Raw genomic sequence first — 15,653 nt, forward strand, 5'->3', positions numbered from 1 at the left:
AAACTTTCATTTTACCAAACCGATCGGAGCAATTTTTTAGATATGTTGTGCACTCAGATCAAGGCTATTCGGTGGGGTTCCGATGCAGTGGTCATGTATTTTTGTGATATGTAAAAAATGGCATGCAAGTTTTCCTATTTGAGAGATAATTTACCATAACCACTCAATATTATTTGTAACCCAGTATGCATTCACACAACTGCATACACTCACTATATTCACATTTTCAAACAATACATTACAAGTAGAAATATGTACATATATATGCATTTGTCAAATTTGCATACATGGAATTCTGTATACGGGCAACTGACAAGTAAATCCGGCTATGGCTATAATAAGTTTAATTGCATAAAGGGACCCTGCACTAGCCATATACATCAATAAAAATCACTGTTGATAAATATGCCTGATATGAAAATATGCATACATTTAGTTATGCATGTTTCATTGGGGATATAGCTAAAAACAGTATGCACAATCTGCAGTTCTCTTGTCCGCTGCCTTTGCAAACCCTCCCCCTCTACCCCCACCCAAACTTTCTGTGTCTGTTTAATCACAGACTTCCCAATGCAGCTCAATGAGAAGTCTTTGCAAAGCATATTATATATATATATATATATATATATATATATATATATATAGCAGCAGGTGAGTGCAACCATTCCCCCATGTTTCCTATATATATTTGGGAGTCTAGCCAACTCCTTGGTTTTGCACCCCTCCCTGTTACAGGTGCCTCATCTCAGGTCCCTATTTAGCCTTGTACTGCAGAGAGCCTCAGATGGAATTTTTTTCCCAAGTAAGTGGTTAATCTCATAAGAGCAGACATTAGACTGCGAGAGTAGGACCTGCCAAAGATGGGGTACATTGACGTTGTGGCAGGCTTATGCAATGTATGATCATATAATGTAACTAAATCCCCATTTTTTTTGCCTAGACTAGGTGTTTTTAAAAAAAAAAAAAAAAACTTTTACAAACTAATAAAATCTGTCAACATTGAAGTTGCTGTTTAGTGGATAGGAGAGTGCGCTGGATCTTGTGTATTGTTTATTATATATATATATATATAAATAAATAAAAAAGTGTCAATATCTTTTGAAATCTGCACTTTTTGCAACATGAAAAAGGGAAAAAAATAGGACACTCACACAAAGGATTTCAACAAGCTAAGGTGCTTTAGGAGTCTGGAATGGCTCTTTAAGTATCCTAACCATCTCATCTCTGTCACAAGCATCCACTTGTATTACTGACTATGAATGTAAGTCAACTTCCTCAGATAGATCCACCTGCCTTTGTTAATTTGTTTATACAAAGACTTTAAACATATTGAAGAGAAAAACCTAAATAGTTTACTATGTTTTGTGTTTCTTTTAGAAGCAGAACCACATTCAAAAACAGCAAACATGGTATCAAAACAGTATATGGGCTACCCACTAACATGTCTGCTTTTACTGTATGAAATATGAGCCTTCTTATAACTATTCCTTTTTAGTTTATTTTTGTGGGTCTACTGCAAACTGTATTGTCTAATTTAACTGCTCAACAAATAAAACATAAGTAAATTACATTTGTGTTTCTATTTGTATCCCCCACATCGACTACTTTAACATCTTTCTGTATCATCCACATATAAAAAAAAATTCTAAGGAACAAACATAATTTGAAATAATGTAGAGTTAAGTTTGATGCAACAAGCTTTTATTGAATTTGTGTGACAAAACATGCCCAAGTGTCAGAACCAAGTTAAAACAGATTCAAATAAATGGCTGACTGCATTTGTATGACAGAATCTTGAATTAAAATGTACTTTTAATACAGTGTTTCAGAGAAATGTAATTCGTTCTTGGCAATCTTTTTTTTTTCCTCTCTCATGGACACACAATGTTGTCGATGGGGATCTTCATTGCATCTGTCTAGTGATTGACAATATCGGCATCCCATGTGTGGCTGATCCACATGATCCCCACCAAATGAACGCTAAGGATCATGGAAAATGTAGCTTAACACAACCAGGGGTGACAAGGTTAGCCATCACTATCATGGTAGTGTTTGCTAAAATCAACAGAACCCTTCAAATCAGAAGAAAGGGATTGAATACTATATCTATTTTTAAATCCCAAAAGGTTTAGCAGAGAAAGGAATACAAATAAACAAAAAACAAACAGTCAACAGTGAACAAGTGCTTCATAAAACATATGAACTACAAGTTCTAAAGAAGAAATTCTTATTTTAACGAATAAAGGATTTAATCTTATTTCGTATGCATTTAAAGCAGTAATCCAAAAACATACCTGCAAAAGGCAGTGCAAAAAAAGAAATTTATAAAATGCCAGCTTTATATATTTTTTTATAATACTACTATAATGCAATAATCTCTATAATGCTTATGTATTTAAAATACATATTAATTATGGCAAGAAAATTGGGAGGCCACTAAAACCTTAAAACACTAGTCACCAGAACAACTACAGCTTAACATAGTTGTTCTGTTGAGAATAGTCAGTCCCTGCAGGCTCTTTGCTGTAAACTGGCAGTGTTTAGAATGCTGCCTATGGACACTTCCAGTGGTAGTCACTCAGATGGCCACTAGAGGCGCTTCCTGGGTTGTGCAGCACTTATGTTTAGTGTCTCCACGCTCTGCATGGAGACACCGATCTTTCCCCATAGATATGCATGGATTCAATGAATCACTATGAGAATATGCTAATTGGCTAGCGCAGCATGTGGCTCCGCCCTATCCACGACACGTCCTTGGCCGAAAATCATAAATTCTGATGTCAGCCAAGGAGGCAGAACAGGGGCAGAAAGTCAGCACAGCACTGGAATAAAGGCGAGTTTTTAAAATTTTTTAAAGGGGGACAAGGGGGGCTCAGGGGCCTAAACTGCATTTTTTAACACTATGGGTCAGGAATACACATTTGTATTTCTGACATTATAGTATTACTTTAAAATCCTATTGTTACTAAATTAATGGATTTATTCTTATATTATATTCATATACAGTAGTGAGACAAAAACACATCAGCAGGAGGCGCTCTATATACAAGTTAATATAAAATACAAATTTCCAGTTTTACACTTTATTTAAAACCATAATCTATAAGGGACATGCCTCACATTTTTAATGCTACTTTTGGATTCATACACAAAAGCTCTATCTAGACTGGCATTAGCTCATGCACTTAATCATTTTAAACACGTAGGTTCAAGAGACAGAGTATACAAATACCAAAGTCGGGATCTTACCACTGTGTGTATATTTGTGTGGTTTGCAAGAGTTTAATTCCCTGGGCATTACACTTGGTCGAAGCATGCTGTATTTTGACCTTTTCCATCAAATATGATTTTGTAACGATTTGAGCAAATGTATTCTCCCACTGCGCATTAACATGTTTTTGTAATATTGCTTCCAGATACTTTCTATAGGACACTGAAGATTATTGCATTAAATAAAGAAGCTTTATAAAAAGTGTAAAACTAGCATTTAATTTATTATTTTTGCCTGCAGATGTATTTTCGGTTTATTACATTGGCTCAGTAATGTGCAGATTGACTCCCCACTGCCCTTATGTTATTTTAGTATTTGCCTTATTTAGTAGTTTATACAGCAGTGAGACCCAAACTAAACAAAATAAAAATAAAAAAAATAGGGGTTGTCTGCTTTCATTATAGTTTGTCAGGATGTAGACCATACTGTTTGCTATGAGGAGAAAGAACATCTATTAGTTTGCAAAAAGGTTTACTAGCAAAAAGGCCCACTTTACTACTATTAAAAGTGAATAAAGTAGCAGTGTTATTGTTCTGCAAGTTTACAATAAGCCAATAATATGCCCAACTTTCAAACTCATAATGGAAAACAACCACCAAAAAAAAACCCTTCATGTTCAGATAAAAACCTAAACCATGCAAAGGCCTCGTTTAGTGCCAAAAGTTTAAGGATTAAGCATTCTGCCGGCAAACAATATATTTTTGGTGTAAAACAGAACATACTTTTGAAACCCAACTGTTCAGTCACACATGTGCAGTTGTGAAAGAAGTCACACTTTATTACTTTTGAACTCCATAGCTTTCAATTTAGTAGTGGTCTGCCTTACTCTGCTATGTTTCCATGTAGTATTTACTACAGTGACTGATATGGTATGCGATCAAGACATTACACAGTAATAGAATATATTTATGAAGCAGTATCAGTTGCAAACCACAATACTTAACAGGGCATGACTGCAGCTAGCAAGTCAATTTATTTTACTTGCAGACTTTTGAAATAGTTCAAGTATAGTCTGCTGCTTGTTGTGTGGCCATAGAATTTTCACTTTTTCAGGAGCCTGTTTTTCCTTAACCTTTGGGGATATCAATATTTTCCCCTGATGTTTTTTGTTTTCATCTGGGCTACTCACACCTTTTCCCTTACCAGATTTTGGCTGGGTTATAGTCTTTGGTTCAGGTTTAAGAGGTGTTGATTCCTGATATTCCTGCTTTTCATTCCTTTGCTTGGGACGTAGATGGTACTCATCAGGAGAACCTTTGTGCCTGATCACCTGTTTCATTTCCTTGTCCAGGTCCTTTTGCAACTGTAGGGCTAGCAACCTGTCCTGTTCCTCCTGCTGCCTCAAATCAAACAGCTTCTCATCTCGTTCCAGTACATGGCAACCAGTATCTGTGTAGCTCCCAATGTTGGGCATTCTCTTACGCTTGCCTTTCCCGCAGTCCTCCAAGTGTTCAGATGGATCAATAGAACATTCATCACACTTTCTTTTTTTAAGCTGCTGTTTTGGTGTGCTGGTGGTAGAGTTCCATCCAGAAAAGCTGTGTGCTATGTTGCTCTTATCAGATTTTGAAACAGAAGTTGGACAGAAATCTACAGTTTCAGAGTTGGAACTTCCTAACCTTTGTCTGATATTATCCACATTTACTCTTGCACAGGGAGTATAGCATTCATCAAGGCACAGATTTTTGATAACTTCACTAGTTTGTTGGCTTTCATTGTGACGTTCCAATATAGAGGATACCTCTAAATGAAGCACTTGCTCTTCAGTAGGAGCCCGATACAAGTGCTTCTGGGCAGACAAGGTAACTTGAGGTGAGAGTGTAGGCATTTCATTTGCATCCTCTTCAAATACAGTTATGCTCCTTTCAATGTAAGGGCTGATGATCTGTTGGGAAAAAAAAAAAAAAAAAAAAAAAGCAAAGTTACTCAAAAAAAAAAAAAGTTCTCAATATTGAAATGGTTTAAGAAACATTGATACTAAATACACTACTATTAAAGGGACACTAGTCACCAAAACAACTTTAGCTTAATGAGGCAGTTTTGGTGTATAGATGATGCCACTGCAGTCTCACAGCTCAATTTTCTGCCATTTTGAAATTAAATCACTTTGTTTATACAGCCCTGGACACACCTCCATGCATGTGACTTACACACCCTTCTTAAGCACTTACTGTAAGGAGTGCTCTAATGTTTACACTTCCTTTATTGCAAATTCTGTTTAATTGAGAATTTCTTATGGCCTGCTCTGTTAATAGTTTGCTAGACCCTGCAGGAGTCTCCTGTATGCAATTAAAATTCAATTTACAGAGCAGGAGATAAACTTTTTGTAAAGGTTACATCTGATTGAACATGAAACCATTTTGTTTTCATGCAGGCTTTGTGAGTAACAGCCAATGGAGGTGTGGTTAGAGTTGCATAAACAGAAAACGTGATTTAACTCCTAAATGGCAGTTAATTGAGCAGTGAAACTTCAGAGGGATGATATATACATCAAAACGGCTTCATTAAGCTAAAGTTGTTTTGTTGACTATAGTGTCCCTTTAATATATGTACTGTAAAAAAACAGATGATCAATTTTATATGCCTACAAGCTCCCCTGCAAATCTTCCAGCAGGCACTGTAGGAGACCTGTGTTCACAACCATTCATTTAATTTGGCTACTGTAATGGATCGACGGGCACCCCGACTGGGTACCTCCGTTGAAGGATGCTCCTAGTGCTTCCTGAGGACTCCAAGCACTGCAGCAGACACCACAACCACCAAACCGGAGAAGCATACGAATGCTGTAAACAGCTGAACAGGAAAAGCATACAATCAGCTTACACTCCTGGCAATCAGCATACCATCCAATTCCCCCAATAACGAGACGAAACTTCGTTTGAGGGTCAAGCAGAACTCTGGTTTAATGGCACACACTCTGATTTATGCAATTCTCCCATGCAAGGGAGACGCCCACATACAATTATACATTACCCAATCACACAATGGTTAGTTACATCCCACACATCTCCTCCCCTTAGCCTGAGAAGTAACCCAATTATCCGTACAGTGTAAAACATACTTTTTACCCAACTTTCATAACTCTAAAACCATACATCCAATATTAATAAAAGTTACATATTATTAATCAGCACATTCCAAATACAAACATACCCTAAAATCATTCAAATCCGTTCAGGAGATAGGTATAAGTCACTTTTGACCGACCGCAAGCACATTTTCATGCCCAAAATAGTTCCATGGATTTGGGCTGTGCGGTCGGTCTATTTTACACAGAGAAAATGACTAAGTCCCATTCGAATCTTCGAACGGGACTTAGTCTCCAGCCGCGGTGTCGAAGTAATGTAGAAGGTACGGGCCAGCGGTGTTCGTGCAATTGGGTAGCCGAAAACAGTTCCATAGATTTGGCTGCACACAACGCTGACCGCGTTCGAATAAGTTAAAATGGCCGCCGCCATGTGTTCATTTGTCGAATGGCGGCCACTTCGATGGCATCCGAAGTGCCAGTTTTAAAAAGTACAAACCCTTTATTTGTACAACACAGTTAAAGGGCCAGAAACAGTAGAATAAAAATCCATTATGCCCAAATACAGTTCTTATAGGGCAATACATCCCAGGGCCATAGTCGCAGGGCAGGAGGCTAGCAATCAGTCCTCTCCAATGCCCAATGGCAAATGGCAGTTTGTCACAGCTACATTTGAAATAAGGCAACTAATATGATTTTAAAAAGGAAATCATTTAAACCAATACATCATTAACAGTCAGCATTGATGTATTTACTGAAAATATCAATACAAACCTTGTTCCAATATGATTTATTTGTTCTACATGGCTTACATGGCTTATATTGTACCTCATTCATTTGTATTTCACTGGAAAATTCAAATAAACCAAAAAAGAATATTTCATATTACCGGAGGATCAGCACTCTTAACTTCATCTCTCATATGCTTTGGTGACAGAAACCTACAATGGGTAAAATAAATGTGATTCACTTAAAGCACTTATACTTAGGAGTAGAATAATGTAGTTTTAATTCTATAAAATTAGTTTTGCATGCGGTGTGCCAGGTTTCTAAGAGCTATTCATTGTTTTATCTGACTCTCCAACGACAGGGATCACAGACCCCTGCTCAATGTGGATATTATCCCCTCTCCCTTTTTAGTGCTGGAAGCCCACCAGAATGTTCAGCTCCGAATGTCGTGCCTCACCTCTCCTTAACTCACAAATAATGGGAGGTGAGACGTAGAGGGATAGGGTTTAATAATAAAAAAAAATTAAAAAAAAATCTTACTCATGAGTACTAAAGCAGCACTAGTAAGCATAAACTCAGAAAGGAAAGACAGAGGGTGGTATACAGATATGGATAGATATGCCTACTGCATGTGTGCCCTCTGTCATACTGACTTCTGGTTTTCCTGCAGCGGAGTTCAGTGTTTTTAGTGGCAGAGCTGCATAGGTACAGGTGCAAGGCAGGATGCATGTTACAAGAGGAGGCCTTCTTGTAGTGCAGAAAGCTACAAAATACATTTTATTTTTGAAAAAACTATCCATATTTAAGTATGCAAAAATATTTATCAAATCACATTAAATTGGTTTTAGTGTCCAGGGTGTACCTTTAAACATAGCTTAACTATAGGCAAACACCATTCTTTGCATTTTAAAGTTTCATTGACAGAAAGTATTTCAACCACCAAAACCCCCTTTCAGCAATTTTCATTCCGCATCTCAGAACAATATGGGAACTACATTGACAAGCATTAGGTAATCCTAGTGCATGAGCATTGTTTAACCCAGCCATTCAATAACCTGTTTCGCACAAGACTGTGTGCGAGTCACTAAGCATTAGAAGGCAGTCTTCAGCCAGTTCCAATGGCCTGTTAAATTTTGATCTATGCCTAAGTAAGGTTACCAGTATTTACACACCTTTCAATGTCTGCTGACTGACTCTGCTTCACTTTTGAATTTCTGCAGGATTTGGAAGGTTTTGCCTTCTTGTGAACTACAGGTGACCTCTCTAGACACACAACAGATGAGGTACTGGATGCATTCTAGAGGAGAAAAATAATGTTCTGTTCATGAGGTGCACATACAATTATATACACAGAGTATTAAAACTCCTGCAACATACATAAAAAAAAAAAAAAAGTTACAGCATCTCAGTTTATTATAACGAAAAGGAAAAGGGACTTTAAATCGTACTGCCAGCACTTCCAACCCCTCATTGCACTCTAGGGATGGATAGATTCCTATACACCAATAAAGTGGAATTTCAGCATTATGCTTGTGATTAGGGGTCAATTTAGTGCTGTCTTCAGTTACCATATGACAGCACGTTTGTTTAATTTTTTTGTTGTTGTTATTAGCCATTTGGCTTTCTAGCATGCTCTAGCCACTTAGCTTTGCAAGGTATCATGTGTAAATAGCATAGAACGTAAATGGCTCTAGGTGCCCTCAAAGGCACAGGGGGAAGAAGTTAGGAAGGCTACTTTAGTGCAAGGTATTTCGATCATAGAATTTTTCAACGTTATGGCGAAACAAGCTTATCAATGCAACTTTGTATATAGCAGATCAATAATTTAACGCTCATTCTGGTACGAAGGTATTTGACTGAGAGCCGGTACACTACCTTGCAAAGCGATTTAACATCCACAGCTCCGTTACCCTCCCTCTGCACTCAGTACTATTACAGCCATAGGTGCCCTCGAAGGCCTGTTTGACTATTATTGTCTAACTATCCTTCAACATATATCATTGGAAGGCTTACTTTATTACCACACTCATTACTATCTTCTATTTAGACATTTTTGGTTCCTCATCGTAATAGGCAGCTAGTCTCATCCTTATGCCAACGCCTCCCATTGATGGGAGTTTGGTTCTATGTCAGTATCTAGCCGTACATTACCTTATTATACACCACGCTCCAGTATCTATTTTAACTTTTTAGACACTTAACAGTTATAGGCAGGGAGCTTTACCTTCATACTTAGGTTTGCTATTGATGGGAGTTATACTTACTGTTAATATTTAGCTGGATATTACTCTGCTACATCCATTTTGTGCCGATCTTGGTACTAAGGACTATTCCCTTTCGTATCAGCCCACTGAGATATTTTTGTAAATAATCTTGGCACAGACGTGTGCATAGATTTATACCCTCTACGTTGGTGATACGCTTTACCTTGATCCCGCAATAGTTAGTACGATGGGATTTATTAATACCATATATAGCGCAATCATACTAGGTGGTGACTATTTATTTTGACCTGTCGTATGCCTATTCTTTATCTATCATTTCAATTTTTTCCCTTTTGTTTTGTTCATAGTACACAAGCACCATTGTATTTGCCTTTGGGCAATTTTAATAGTTCTTTTTTCCCCAATAATAAAGTTCTTATTTTCTATATGTGATATTTTTCCTTGTCTGGATCTATTAAGTTTTCTTCTGTATTTGATACTTATCCCAGTCCCTTCCTTGGTACACTACTTTTCCTCAACATATTTATATAGTTTCCATTTAGGGTTAGCCCCCTTTATATGTGTACCAATCCTATATCTGGCTTGCCCTATCCACTCTGTTCTCTATTTAGAAAACTGGTCAGACTAGATGGGCCAAACTGTTCTTATCTGCCGTCACATTCTATGTTTCTATTAAGTATGTTTAATTTTTTTTAACCTATTTGTCCGCTGACTACTATCCATTGAACGATAATTAATGCGTGTGCATTTTACCACATTAACTTGACCAGGTTTTTTAGAGCGGTTCTTTGTAAATATTCTGGATCTTGTACTTTGTATAAGGGTTTGCATGCAAAAAGCAGGTATTTTAAAGGGAAACCCCAGTGCCAGGAAAACAATCCTTTTTCCTGGCACTACAGGTCCCCTCTCCCTCCCACCACCCATCCCCCGGTAGCTGAAGGGGTGAAAACCCCTTCAGGTCACTTACCTGAAACCCTGCCGATGTCCCTCAGGTAAGAGCTCCCCATAGGAAAGCATTGAAAATGATTTTCAATGCTTTCCTATGAGGAATTGAGCGACGCTGGAGGTCCTCACACAGTGTGAGGACGTCCAGCGACGCTCTAGCATAGGTTTTCTGTGCTATAGAGCAGGAAGTGCCGTCTAGTAGACAGCCACTAGAGGTGGAGTTAACCCTGCAAGGTAATTATTGCAGTTTATAAAAAAACTGCAATAAATACACTTGCAGGATTATGGGTAGTGGGAGTTGGCACCCAGACCACTCCAATGGACAGAAGTGGTCTGGGTGCCTGGAGTGTCCCTTTAAACCAGAGACTGAATGCATCCAGGCGATTGGTGCAGATTCGGCCAGGCTAACCAGATTCCAACAGATATATAGAATACGAGAATTGCCTTTCCGATGGGAATTAGACTATTTTCACCAAATTTTGTGCTTCAGGACAAGATTTGGAGTTTAGTGAATAACACTTTAAATCTGAAACGTGTAACTAGATTTCTTGCTCACTGTGGTACCAGCTGCAATTCATTAGCAAGGCAAAAAAGATCATGTGGGTTTGTTGTATTAGGTATAGCAGGTCTGAATGTCATTTTGGTTCTTAACTGCCCCATTTGGTTGGAGCCCTCTGACATGCTAATGGTATAGGTTATTTCTGTAATTGCACAATTGACCATTTGTGAACTCTTAAAGGACCACTCTAGTGCCAGGAAAACACTTGTTTTCCTGGCACTAGAGTGCCCTGAGGGTGCCCCCACCCTCAGGGTCCCCCTCCCGCCCGGCTCTGGAAAGGGGAAAAGGGGTAAAACTTACCTTTTTCCAGCGCTGGGCGGGGAGCTCTCCTCCTCCTCTCCGCCCCGTCGGCTGAATGCGCATTTACAATGCTTTCCTATGGACGCTTGCGTGCTCTCACTGTGATTTTCACAGTGAGAATCACGCAAGCGCCTCTAGCGGCTGTCAATGAGACAGCCACTAGAGGATTTGGGGGAAGGCTTAACCCATTAATAAACATAGCAGTTTCTCTGAAACTGCTATGTTTATTAAAAAATGGGTTAATGGGGGGGGCGGGGCCTGACCGCCGTGCTGACCGGTCGCATGCGGGAGAGGCTCCTGCCAAATCTGGCTGTTTGGGCTGAAAACTATGGCACACATGGCTCTGATTTCAGCCTGGAAGTACTGCAAAGTGAGCAGGGAGCTGTGGGCACTACCGCAGACCCCAAGATCGGGAGTTTTGGGGACCCTGAGGGCTACACGAAACTTTGGAGCCTGCGGCCTAAACGGGAGAGAAGCAGGGTGGACGGCCGCCGCCCTGTTCGTTAATCTAGCAGCTACACAGCAACCCTGTGACACTCCTCACAGGCCCCGCTCCCCCCCCCCATGGGCCGGGGGGGTTATCCCGGCCCACAATGGAGATCTGACCCCATCTGGAACAGATCCCACTGACCTTAGCCTGCTCTCAAACACCCGCACTTTCCAGACAAAATGGCTGCCTCACGGTCTGTACTGGAAAAGCTGACTACCAGCAGACAGGAACCACAACACTGCTATGAGCTGGCTGGTGCACCCACCCCTGGACTGTCTTGCCACACCAGCAGAGGAAGTTGCAGCCCGAGCAATTGTACCAGGCGATTGGGTCCGGTCCCCTACAGCTACCTTCCTGGGCATTGAGACCTGCGAGGATGTGCCTCACACTGCAGCCCAACGCCTGGATGGATCACCCCGACCAGGATCTCCGGGCACAGGATCAGGGCTCAAACTGACGGAGCGGCACTCACTGGACTCTCCTACTTGCCGGAGCCCTGCCATCGCTTCCTGCACACAAGTCAGCGGCGGGAGTGTGCCGACGAGTGCAAACCGGAGGGGCATGTGTTCTGCTCTTGCTTGTAATGCCTATGTCGATTTTTATTTTTTATCTGTTTGTTTCTCATCACCTTTTTGCATTATTTTAGCACTGAACTAAGCCTCCCATGTCATACACCAGTATATTTGCGCTGTGTATCATATAGACAAACCGAATTCTAAAATGTCTTGAATCTTCATGCTTTACCTACTCTGTTTTTAAGCTACTCAGGCCTGTCGTTATTACATAGAATGTCCTCATGTATAGCTCAGGCAGTCAAGAGAACAGGCATACCACATAAGTCAGCTACTATTATTATGTTTAACTCCAGCCTGCATTCTGTTTAGCAGTATAACACATCAACGTCTCATCCACAGGCAGTGACAGCATCACAATGTTTTACCTACACAAAGTTATGCATGTTTCTCTTGTAATCTTTCTCATTATATTTTCTTTCTGCTAACATATCTAGTTAACTTAATCACTGGGCTCCTAAAGCCTATATGTCACAATACAGCTAAGACACACACGCATCACCTAAAGAGCAATTAGTTCTGTTATATGCATGTTTAGCCTAGCAAGTTATACTACAACCATGATGTCTAATCGTATGATATTTTCATGTAGTAAAAATAAAAAAAAAGTGCCGTCTAACCTGCCACGCTTTGTAATGCTATGGAAAGGCTTGTAAACGCTGTTGTGGCTCTACACGCTCGTTGTTAAACTATGCACAAGAAAAATAAAGAATTAAAAAAAAAAAAAAAAATGGGTTAACCCTAGCTGGACCTGGCACCCAGACCACTTCATTAAACTGGAGTGGTCTGGGTACCTAGAGTGGTCCTTTAAGTGCGTAATCACAAAGCAAGCAAGCTTATATCTAACTCCAGAAATAAACAAACAGTTTGGTTTATGTTTTGATTAACACAATTAGGGATTATACAGCAGGGTATGTGATAGAAAATGTGCTTGTAATACAAAATTTTGTATGCCTGATTCCAGAGCATGGGCGCGTGTAATGTAAAATATAGAAAAGGAATTCTAAACTTACTAGATCGTTACTAAGTGATCGAGCTAGCTCCTCATCTTGTCTTAACTGCTCCTCCATTTCCCTGCGAATTACTTCTGTTTGACGTGTCTGCTGCTCTTGTTCCTCTTCTAGCAGCTTCTGAATGTACTCTTCACTTGCTTTCTTCTCTGCCTCTTCCTTGGCCAGGCGCTCAGCTTCGATCTGATGAAGTCACATGGTTACAGATAGAATTTAAAGAAGCCAATTTAAAGTAAACCATCATCGAACAACTTCACTGCTCTATATTTTAATTTTTTTTTTTTTTTTTTAAATAAATCTAGGGTGTATTCACTTTAGTCGTGTCCTAAACTAAACCTTCACTGTGATACAGTGAGATAAATGCATTTCCCTGATGCAAAGCACATACAAAACGTACAGATGAACAATGTCAACATTCACACAATTTTGGGAAAATCATTCATCTACAGTAATTTCAAATTAGCTTTTTCTAAAAGAATGAGATATATATATATATATATATATAAATAAAAGTTTTTAAAAAGTCATGGAAGCTACTAAAAGCGGACTGAAAAACCAATACAGTGGTGCAGCAAAAGCTTGTCCTCGGGTGACACAGGGTATTCGAGAACTACCTGTAGCATTGTGCACTGCCTTTCAGCTGCATATCTTCAGGAAACATACCCCTTGTAGCAAACTACTTCTTGTGATGCCGTATATTAAAGGGGGCAGGGATATATCTTATATCATAGACCTGGACTTCCACACACAGAGACTGGGCTGTGAGGGAGATTATGCACAGTCTGCATCCTGGCTGGCCACTCGCAAATGGTACGAGGCAAGGAGGGAAAAAAAGGGGACAGAGAGAGGAGAAAGAAATGTGGATTATTATTTTTTTTTCCACAAGGTACTTGCCTCTGGTGGCCTTACTATGCCTATGAACCCATACACTCTTAAATTGGAGGCATGTTAATGCATGTTTCAAGCAAAGTAAGATCCCACCTTGCTGATCTCTGCTTCATACTCTTGCCTGATTTCCCCTGGTTTGCATAGGAGTCGAGAAGGGAAGGTCACAGACTCTAAGAAATCAAAAGTAACAAAGGATTAACTATACACAGTTCTTTCATTACATATCTTGATAAAGTGATCAGGAATATGAAAAATAAACATAGCACACCAGACAACTGTAAATCATTATGCATCAAAAAAATTAATTTAAAAAAATGGCCTACTTTAGTGAAGGAGCCAGTTATAACAGTAATGAAACAGGGGTCTAAACAAGCTTACCATCTTCCATGTCCTCAGTCTCCTGACCAGAAGCACGCCGTTTGCACTCCTCTGGATACTGACTCTGAATTCTCAACCACAGATTTTTATTGACCAATGTTCCAGAACGAGCATGGTAACGAGCCCAAGTTGAAACACGTTTTCGGCAAAAAGGGCAAGACAGGCTTGCTTTTTCCACTGTTAACTGGAAACAAGGGTTGCACAGGGTGTGATTGCATGGCAGAGTTACTGGCTCCAGGAGGATTTCCTGGCAGATTGTGCACACACATTCTGACCATGTCAAAGGAGGGTTCTCTTTTCGTGGCATCCTAACGAAGAAACTTAAACAGTTCTTCTCATCCACTGTAATCCAGAGGTGCAACAGACCAATGAAGGAGTCACATCTTCAGCTAAAAATATCATAGAAAAACAAATGTTACTGTTATTCAGTATATCTTGTATATGCCAATTAGAATTCCAATAACTGCATTTAGCATTTTACCGGTTTAACATTCAAATGTTACTTAAAGAGTCATTCCCCCTCCTCTGCAAAATGAGTTTCATAAAGATAAAACTTTTATAAAATACCCGCAGGGCCGGCCTTACGGGTGTGCGAGCTGTGCGGCCGCACAAGGTGCAATGGAGCAGGGGGCGCCATGTGCTGACACAGCTCGCACATGGCCAGCCAGAATTTAAAAATAAAAAATAAAATTTGTGGCAGGGGGCGAAGCTTCCCATGCTGCGGGGCGGAGCTGAAGGTGCCGAGTGTGACTGTCTGCGCGCGTGCGTATATCTGGCTGGCTGCGCTGCCGGCCCTGCCTGCCCCTGCCGCACCCGGCCGGGCCAGACCCGGCCGGCACCGCAAACGCCCGGCCAGCCCCGTCTGCCTGCCTGGTTGTGCTAGGGATCGACCAATATTGATTTTTTTTAGAGCCGATACAGATAATCTGTGAACTTTCAGGCCGATAGATAACTTGCCGATATTCTGTGCATTTACCATTTTGAAAAAAAAAAATTTCTAAAAGGTAAATACACAAATATACATGCCACATGCAGTGTGTTTAGACAGGGGAGGTGTGTGTATTTGTGCATATAATGAATGCAGTGACTGTTTGTGTAGTGTGCGTATAGTGAATGCAGTGTGCGTATAGTGTATATATAATGAAGTGTGTACATTATATATACACATACTACGCATTACGCTAATATATATATATATATATATATATATATATATACACACACACACACACACACCGCATTATATAAACAGAGTGTGTAT

At 39.9% G+C, this 15,653-nt stretch overlaps 1 protein-coding gene across 1 annotated transcript; it reads right to left on the bottom strand.

Annotated features, from left to right (window-relative positions):
- Positions 1 to 3,594: 3,594 nt before the first annotated feature.
- Positions 3,595 to 14,775, bottom strand: RNF168 (ring finger protein 168). The gene is made up of 6 exons (XM_063442274.1): positions 14,393 to 14,775; positions 14,108 to 14,184; positions 13,130 to 13,309; positions 8,198 to 8,322; positions 7,186 to 7,237; positions 3,595 to 5,156 (listed from the first exon to the last, which is right to left on the bottom strand). Exons 1-6 carry the CDS (start codon positions 14,697 to 14,699, stop codon positions 4,239 to 4,241), a joined length of 1,659 nt encoding a protein of 552 aa, XP_063298344.1. The 5' UTR covers positions 14,700 to 14,775; the 3' UTR covers positions 3,595 to 4,238.
- Positions 14,776 to 15,653: the final 878 nt, after the last annotated feature.

This window comes from Pelobates fuscus, chromosome 2 (assembly GCF_036172605.1).
Source record: "Pelobates fuscus isolate aPelFus1 chromosome 2, aPelFus1.pri, whole genome shotgun sequence".
NCBI classification, from domain to species: Eukaryota; Metazoa; Chordata; class Amphibia; order Anura; family Pelobatidae; genus Pelobates; species Pelobates fuscus.